The sequence below is a fragment of the Sinocyclocheilus anshuiensis genome, unplaced genomic scaffold (genome assembly GCF_001515605.1).
Source record: "Sinocyclocheilus anshuiensis isolate Anshui unplaced genomic scaffold, SAMN03320099.WGS_v1.1 scaffold299, whole genome shotgun sequence".
NCBI classification, from domain to species: domain Eukaryota; kingdom Metazoa; phylum Chordata; class Actinopteri; order Cypriniformes; family Cyprinidae; genus Sinocyclocheilus; species Sinocyclocheilus anshuiensis.
In genome coordinates, this window is record NW_015552565.1 from 1,158,168 (window position 1) to 1,167,755 (window position 9,588).

At 37.7% G+C, this 9,588-nt stretch overlaps 1 protein-coding gene across 2 annotated transcripts in view; it reads left to right on the forward strand.

The window, feature by feature from the left end:
• The first annotated feature begins 3,735 nt into the window (after positions 1-3,735).
• Positions 3,736-9,588, forward strand: part of LOC107664878 (inosine-5'-monophosphate dehydrogenase 1b) — a 14,245-nt gene continuing 8,392 nt past the window's right edge. Inside the window, exons 1-3 of one of the 2 annotated variants that reach the window (XM_016455565.1) lie at positions 3,736-3,979; positions 5,209-5,307; positions 5,381-5,455. In XM_016455565.1, the coding sequence (XP_016311051.1) occupies positions 5,210-5,307; positions 5,381-5,455 (173 nt within the window). In that variant the 5' untranslated portion in view covers positions 3,736-3,979; position 5,209. The remainder of the gene's footprint in view (positions 3,980-5,208; positions 5,308-5,380; positions 5,456-9,588) is intronic. The other variant, XM_016455566.1, reaches the window with a different exon arrangement.

A 9,588-nucleotide genomic window follows, 5' to 3' on the forward strand; every position in this document is an offset into this window, starting at 1 on the left:
TGATTGTTTTCTCTATTTTGTTTCATCTAAATTTGCTTTGTTTTCTTTCATTTGTTTGCCTGTTTGGTTTTATCCATTTCTGGTCTGTTTGTTTACCTATTTAAAAGGTGAAGCATTTTGATATGGTTTAAAATGCAAATGGCAAGTTATTGAAATTAAATATTTGTATTAATATCGGCTATTTTTCTTTTTATTATTAATGTCTTGTTTTATCTGGTTAGTATTTTCTAGTTTGATTCATCTACTAGTTTTTTTTTTAATCTAATTTGTTTGTTTTATCTAGTATATTTTGTCTGGTTGTTTTATTTTAGTTTGTTTGGTAATCTCATTTGTTTGCCGGTATGTTTTATCTAGTCTTTTTTCTGGTTGTGTCATCTATGTTTTGAATTTGTTTCAGCTCATTTGTTTTTATCTAGTTTTTGTTTGAATGCTTTCTCTTGTTTGTCTGTTTTATGTCTTCTATGCCAGCGGCTCTTTGCACACTTATACACAAAGTCTGAGTCAATGAAGTGCCTTTTTTCATCTTAATGGCCCCCAGGTCTATTTCTCCAATCCTCTTTGTGAGAGTGACGTGTGCTCTTGACAGAACCACAGCTAAGGCCACCGAGAGAGAGAGAGAGAGAGAGAGAGAGAGAGTATTCTGGGCATAGCAGATCAGGTCTTTTCCAGCTATGCAGTGGAGTGTGAAGTCCTGGCAAAGTCCAAATGGGTCAGAATTACTGAAATAGCTGCTGGTGCAAAAGGATATTCTGACCCACTGATGTCCACTGACCCACATATGGTGAGGTACATATAACTGCTTCACCTCTCTGCTGTGATAGGAGGAGACAAGGGTCAGGGCTTTTAATGGCTGCTACCTCTGACACACACACACACACACACATGCTACTATTCTTTGCAAATAGAGCCATGCTTATTCTGTACTTCTTTATACACGCACACTTGTCTAAATAAATGCTACAAACCCACATGAAATTCCCATCTCACCCCACTGGTCCAAAAGCTCCCTGGACGATCATGGGATAAGTGTTCACATTAGCATTGCCTCTGACAATTTTGCCTGGGGGTGTCAGACTTCGTAAAAGATTAAGCCTTTGGTCGCTTTAATGAAAAAGATCATAATTTGAGTTGTTGAAAGGCTTGCCAACAAATTTGGAGAACAAATTGTTTTTTTTTTTTATGGTTGGCTAACCATGTAAATCACTGGAATGCAAAGCAAAACACACCAGACTTGATCACGAGTTGCATTATAATGCTATAATTGTTCAGTTTTTACAAGGAGCTACATTGCAGCGTCTAAACAAATGGAAGAGAGTATGGATAGAGGATATTATTAACATGGTAGATATTGCAAGAACTTTCAATGGATGGCTGAAGATGCTACTCACATATCACAACCTTTTTTTTCCTCAAAAAAAGAAAAAACGAGTTAATGCGCACAAAGACTACTTTGATCAAAATTAGTTTGGGCTTTTGTGTGGGCAAAGTGCTGGCCAGTCAATGGGGAGGATTTTGAATTTGCTTAAGCACTGTCATCTTTCAGCAGTTGGTGTCAGGTAATTGGTTGTGGCTGACTTTTAAATCTAGCAGTGGTGCTAGACAATTACCAGAGCCACCATGTGTTCTGTCTCTAGTTATAACATTACGGAATCGGGTAATTAGCTTATTTTTGCATTTACTCAGGACTTCTCATGTGAAAGGATTTTAGAGAGAATATTATCCAAAAATTTATGTACTCGTGTTCAAAAATACATTAAAATGTAATGTAACAATGACTTGAATACAAATTTATGATAAATAGGTTTTCAATTTCTGAATTTGAAGTTATTTTGATTTTTATGCTTCAAGTAAAAATGAGGTGTTAACATTATAAAGAAAAGTCCAATTAAAATGTTGCAATTCTTAATATAAGTTCTGATATTCTTACAAAAATAATATAGTTAAAAAGTAATTTGACAGCTTTTGTCAGTGTGGCCTAACCAACATTGACAAGTGACAAAAGGACCCCGGTTTAGACTGAGTGGGGGTTCAGTCTTCAGCTGGCTGGCGGAGATGCCACTCACAGGTCACGTGACCAACCACTATCCACTGGCAGGTCAGCAGGCCTGCCACTCCAGCCAGTTAGTCAAGTAGCCTACTGATTGAAGACAGATTTACGTAGTTGGAAGTCATTTGGTTTTTATTTTTTGCAATTTTTTTCCTTTTTGCTAATTACTTTGAATAAATGAATATATTTCAGCCAAACTTCAAGCTATACGAGTAGGCCTATGCGTTCCCCACCACTCCTCTTGCAAGAAAATGCATGATTTGCATTTTAATGCATAATAATAATAAAATTGTAATTTTGTTATTGTGAATGTGTTCTTTTGAATCTATTTTTAATATGATATATACAAGGATGTTTTATTAAGTAGTCTAATGGACCCTTTTCACAAGACTGTGATAAGCGTTTAACTGTCATCAGCATCGTAAATCCTCGAAAGTTTTTCATATTTGTATTAAAAAATGTATCTACATTTATAACACTATTCTTTGTATTATATCACCTTTGCATCAAAAAAACAACAAAAAACAGTTAACGCTAATGCGAGGGTGTTTCTAATGGATGGTAAATTTGACATCGTTTTCTCTTCTGACTGCCGTTATCAGTCTCTCTAATTTTTTTCCTTTTATTGAAAGCCATGAAAACACGATCGTGGACTTTTTCTTTTGCTATTTGAGCAAATGGGAATGCAAAAATATATTTGTGGTACTCTCCCATTCACTGCTCTTCAAGTTAACCCATAGAAGACCAACTGTGACGACTTCCGCTGCTGAGAAACCCGGAAATGTGAGAAAGGTCCATTGCTGTGATCCCGACTGGTGGGTTACTGCCGCTTCCGTTCAGGCAGCTGCTTTTTAAGCTGCAGGTTTACACATTCCCTACGCAATGAAATTCATTGTTTTTTGTTTATTGTTAATGTATGTGAACATTTTAGGGAGGTTTATCACAAAAGTGTTCAAATTGCCGTGATCCCGACTGGTTGGGTATTGCCGCTTGCACGCTCAATCCAGCCACAAGAGAGCTCCGAGTTTGACACGTCCCTTTGCACTCTCGTTCCAAGGAATTCTATTATTATTTTTTTTAATAGTAAATCTATTCTTGTGGGTTATCACAAATAAAGTGCTCAAATGGCCGAGATCCCGACTGGTGGGTTACTGCCACTTCAGCGCAGCCAGTCATTTTCAGCTCCGTATTGAACGCGTTCCACATCACTCCATAAAGTCAATCATGTAAAAGAATAAAGTCCTATAAACAGATGTACAAAAAAAGAAAAAAATCCCGTAACACACATAAATCAATGGTTCCCGTCTAGTGGACCGCCAGCCGCACCAACCACAAAACCCCTATGTTTAGAGTTTAGTCCCTCACTTTTTTATACCTTACAGCGAAAATACTAAATACACGTTTATATATGTTCTCTTGTACTCAAGAGAAAAGCGTTTTTGCAGTTATTAAATCGAATGCATCTAAAAATGGTGTAAACTTTAAGCTGAAATATTTAATTTCAAGAACTTGCCATATGCATTTTTAAAACATATCAAAAGGTTTCACCTTTTTTAGTGTCTCGGGCATCCTTATTTGACACTGGCCCATATATTTACATGATGTTTGAATACGGAACATGAATATACAGACTGATGTGGCGGTAATGAAAGAGTTAACCACACCGTCACCACGTGGATGTGGCGCTGTTGAGGATATGACGCGCTCTCTCTGAGTCTGCCTCGCTTTCTATATAAAGCCAGACTCATCACAAAAACCGAATTCAACGAGACCCTCTGAAGGACCCGAAAACTGGGCAGTAGTCTGTATTGATGAATTAACCGGTTTACGATAGCACATTCTCCTACAGAAAGCGGTAAACTGGCTTTTCCCATCTGACGCGCATATCAGCTCCAGTACCTGTACCACGTGCTCATCTAGGCTACAGAAAAGGTTTGAATTTATATTTACTCAAGCATCATATTAAATGTGCTTATTTTAGTAATATGTTGTAGGAGGAGCTCTAACAAAGACAATCTTCACCAGGTGCGTGTTTGCGTTTGATTTCGATAAACTGTCTGTGGGCAGGTGTCAACATCGGTTCGTTTATTTTTATATCGCGCAAGCAGATGTTAGTAGGTCACGGCACTGTGATCGTTAAATTATTGCAACACCAGGACATGTATAGCGTGCGTTTTGGTTATCAATTGTTTACATCGCGAAACCGAAACGCCTTGTTCGTTGTTCCCAGCATTGTTGATACTCCATGCGGTTTAATACAGACTGAATCTGCTTGGCTTCCTGTTAACGCCAATCCTGTTTTTTTATTACTAAAATTAAATGGTAAATACTATTTCCTCCAAAGCAGAAGAAGAAAAGTTATAAGATTTAAAATGAACTTGAAGTTGAGCTTGACATATATAATATGTAGAGACCGACAAATTGACCGATATTTGGCCATAATAAGACCATCATGGCGCGTGGCTGATTACCATCCGCATCGAGTAGATTAAAAACAACTGCATATCAGCTGATATTCGGTCACTGAGATTATCGACCTCAGCCAGAGTCAATAAAAAACAGTGGCGTTACCACTGGTACAGAGTCTATAAAAACAGCCACATTAAAATCAAATACAATTTCAAATATCAGCCATTTTTGGCGTCGGCTAAAACAATGACAACCTCGTTGGCTAAAGGTCCATAAAACTGACGCATCACAATCAAACAAAATGGCCAAATATAAGCAGACATCTATTAAAATAATAATATTTTAAAATCTAATCAATAATCTATTAAAATAGTTTAAGGTAATACAAACCGTTCCAAAAATATACCAGTAACACAGTCCAGGATTTCCAGACGTGCTTCTTGAGGGCCACCGTACATTTCTCTGGAGGTTTGTAGTAATTTCAAACATCTTGATTGATTAATCAGTTCAGGTGTGTTTGTTTATGGTTGGGGCTGAAGAAAGGTGGCCCTCCAGTGGCATGATTGGTGGAGCTTTATTTGTAGACTCATGGGTAATGTAGTTTTTCACCAGGAATTCCAATATAAATACAGAAATGACAGAATTCCAATATAAATACAGACATGGTTGGACTTTGCTCGAAAGCAAAGTGGCAGATTAGCTATGACGAGAACTGTGCTATTTACAGGTTGTTTGTGTATTTCTCTTTCCAGTATGGCAGACTATCTGATAAGTGGAGGAACGGGCTATATCCCTGAGGACGGACTGTCTGCCCAGCAGCTTTTTTCAGTTGGAGATGGTCTCACCTACAAGTAAGTACTTTTCATTGGGTTCCTCTCCCTGCAGTGATACTCTGTGTGTATGTAATGGGCATCCACATTACAGATCAGAACAGCAGTCAGTCCGAGATGGACTCACGGCGGAAGAGCTTTGCTCTATGGGGGACGGTATGACTTACAAGTGAGTAATATGGCCCTTTATTTAAGACATCGTCTTGTAGTGAGCTCAATAAGGGACGCAAACGTTCCAACTGTATACACTCTGGTGGACTATTTAGGGTCCTTGCTGTTGGGAGACAATCAAAAGATTCTGCTTTCAATTGCTGGTGGGGAGAGCAGGATTTTAACTGTAATCTATGCCATATGTTATTATATTAGCCTGGTTAAGCCAGGATATATTTACATATATGTAATTTGCATGATGGATTTATACAAGCTCAAATCAAAGGGGTTTCTTAAAGGGATAGTTCAGTAAAAAATTTAAATTGTCATCATTTACTCTCCCTCACGTCGTTCTAAACCTGTATGGCTTACTTTCCTCTTTGGAACACAACAGAGGATATTTTGAAGTACATTGGGAGTTGGAACAACATTGATTTGACCACATTGACTTTCACTTAACGGCCAAAAAAATATATATATCAAAATATCTTATATTTACTTAAGAAAAATCGTCATCCAGGTTTGGAATGACGTGAGGGAGAGTAAATGTTGACAGTTAATTGTGTGAAAACAAGTGTGTCATGCATATATATATGTATGTCTTCATTCTTTGTACCCATAATGCATTGTAATTATAGAGACTGTAAGGAGTCAAACTTGTGTTCTGACTGAGGGGTGACATTAGGACAGACATGGTGAGTTCATGAACAGTCTCGCCTTTAAGATTGAGAGTACAAGGTGAAAGGTCCAGCTGTATAACTGTCTTATCTGTAATGAAAAGCGTGTAGGGATGTATTGTGGGCCGCATGACTATCCTCACGCTGGCATCATGTGAGGTGGGAGCACTTCTACACATGCTCATACTCACAGACAGGGATAGAGAAAACCGTTATGTCTGAAATCCCCCATAAATCTGACACGGTGCGTATGTGTTCAATCGATTTGTGTAACACACGCATGAGTGAGTTTGAACAGTTTTTTTTTTCTTTGTATGGCATGTGACGCATAAGGCTCAGACCTCTGTTGTATTGATGTGAGATATTTCATCCCTGTGTTACTTTGCAGGCTTGTTGTATGCTTTTTGAAATATTATTTTATCAGAGAGATAAAAGAGATTCTATGTCTCCAGAAATATTAGAGGAAATTCCTCCATTTATAACATTAGCTGACTCAGAGGCTTTGTCAGTGTTTTTTTTCTTCTTTTTTTGCTGCTTTAAAATTCACATGATCTGGAATTTATTTGTTCAAAGAGTTATTTATTCAAACTACATTAAAATGTAGCAAAAGGCACCATTTAGATGTATATCACATGTAATTTAAAAACCTATTTCACACTTTTATTAGGGACTTTGGGCTTTTGTTACAGGGAAATTTGACCCAAAAATGAGAATTCTGTGATCATTTACTCACCCTAATGTCATTCAAAACCTGTATGAGTTTCTGTCTTAAGTAGAAGACAAAAGATGATATTTTGAAGAATGTTGATAAGAAAACAGTTTTGGTTACCACTGACATGCATTGTATGGGACAAAGAACACGAGACATTTCTCTAAATATATTCTTATGTATTGAAGAAGTCAGTCAGTCATACAGGTTTGGAACGACATAAGGGAAAGTAAATGATAAGACTTTATTTTTAATTTCAATAAAATCTCAATAATTCTCATGTTATTCTTAGTATTCTATATAATTTTGTCTAAATAAATTAAAAATAAAAATAAAAACTTGTTCGGTTTCCTTTTAAATCTATTTGAAAAATGAATTTAATTTGCTTAATTTGTTGAATCCATCTCCTGAATTGGATTAACTGAAAAGCAGCTGATCCCAATGTTGCATTTTAAGTTGACAAGGCTAGAGCTATTATTTCCTATTGGTGTGTTTTGATGTTAAAAATTTTCTTTATGAATCAACCCCTCTTGCAGGGCAAAAACCTCACATTTCCACCCACATGTCTGCCTCCAATTGTTCAATAAATCTTGCTCAACTGAAATGAAATTAAATTGCAGAACTTAAACTCTTGCAGGCTTTCTTAGTCCGTGAAAGGAAATGTTTGTATGTTGAGTGTTACCCTGTAGCATGGTTCTTTTTGAAGTAATGAATGAATCTAAGTATAGTGAGGCAGAATGGCTTCACTAACGTTATTGAATTAAAAGAAACATGAGTTATGCATTGGATTAGTCAGATAATGGATAATGTCATTTCTCTACAAAGTATGGATAAGGAGATCCTGCATTCACATTGAAAAAACAACTGGATAATGGAACCGCTTCAGTCAGAGCGACTGCTCATTGCAACCATGTAGCTGAACAAATTAGGAGACAGTATAAAATTCAATCAAAAATGCCGTTTGTAAATGCATAGTGGATCACCATGTTAGCTGGATTTGTGCAGAGCTGGTTGGTATAAAGCTGTAGTCTCTCTGCGTGTCTGTGGTGATATTTGGCACCGTGTTCTTCTGCATATTTGGAGGTAGTCTGGCTTTCAGTCTGTACTGTCTTTGAGTCTAGTGAAGTTTACGGTCTGAGTCATCTAAAACTGACACTTGTTGTTCCACCAGAGAGACTGTAGAGCTGAAAGTCAGCAAAGGCTGCTGTGAGTTTACTGACTGATTATCATTGATGCTAATATGTACATTTAAGACATTTAGGTCTGTAAACACAAAGTAGCAATGCAACAAGACTTAAAGGGGTCATATGATGCTTTTTTAAAGATCATTATTTTGTGTATTTGGTGTAACAGAATATGTTGACATGCTTTAATGTTCAAAAAACACATTATTTTTCAGATACTGTACATTATTGTAGGTCCTATATGCCCCGCCTCTCTCAAACGCTTAGTTTTCTACAAAGTCCCTCCTTCCAACAAGCGCAGTCTGCTCTGATTGGCCAGCTGACCCAGTGCATTGTGATTGGCCGAACACCGCAAGCACTTGTCGGAAATGTAACGCCCTTACCATAATCGCTATGGGCTTACATTTCTGCCACAATTCTGCGCGCAAAAGATCATATTTTGAGTGCACAAAAGTGCATTTTGCACACGCGCGATCTGAGTTTGTGGAGAAAATGTTCGTTTCGCAAAGAAAAAAGTATTTTGAGCGCACGGAAATCAATTTTGCATTTAAAATACGTTTTTGGATGTGTGCAGACCTTCTCTTTTGCCCGTGCAACGTTTCACTAGCTTGCTCACCTGATGCCCCCCCTCTGTGCTCGCTAAATACCAACAGCTCACGTGCTCAACTGTTTTACACGCAGAAAATGTCATGACCTGCCGCGTTAAACAGTCAATTATTTTAATGACTAGATTCTAAGATTACATCCGCATTTTCAGCATCGGGGATATTGGACTTTAAAAATAATATGCGGACCCCCTGGCTATTGAATACCACTTTGAGAACCCGTGTTTTAATGGTTCGTCAGCTAGCTTTATTAAACTAAATATTTAGTTAGCTAGCTATTTACAGTACATGGAATAAAATACCTTAAAAAAAAACGGACTTGCTCCGACATCATGACCGGTACGTTAACAACACTGGTGTCAGTGATGAAACCAGTCAATCAAATGTCATGGTCGGTGTTGACCAATCACAGGAGCGGAGACATCTGACATTTGATCCCCGCCTCCAAAGTTCTCTTCAATCTTAGCTTAGTTAGTGGATGTTGCTTCAGATTCAAGGATTTGTCTGTCACTCGGAAGAATTCTATAGATGCCATGTGTGGACACTAAGAAACTAAACAAATATTAAAATAAATATATGAATAAAAATGTACATAAGATAAATTACAAAACATATGGTCACTGTCTTAAAGGGTTAGTTCACCCAAAAATGACAATTAGCCCATGAATTACTCACCCTCAAGTAGGGATGTAACGGTATGAAAATTTCGTCGAGCGAGCGCTACTCAGCGCCGTTCTTGCGAGAGCGCATTTTTGCACGCGGATACTGTTCTGTGCGCTCACGGTGCAGAAATGCTCCCTCGCGAGGATGATTTTCCTCGCGCGGATACTGTTCTGTGCGCTCATATCATGTGCGCGCGTCTTGTTTTATATGCGCGAGATTTGACACTATTTAAATGCCATAGAGGTGTATTTGTTTGTTCAATTGCAAGAAGACTCGAAGTAGAATTCAATTCGGTGTTCACGCATCTGAGGGCG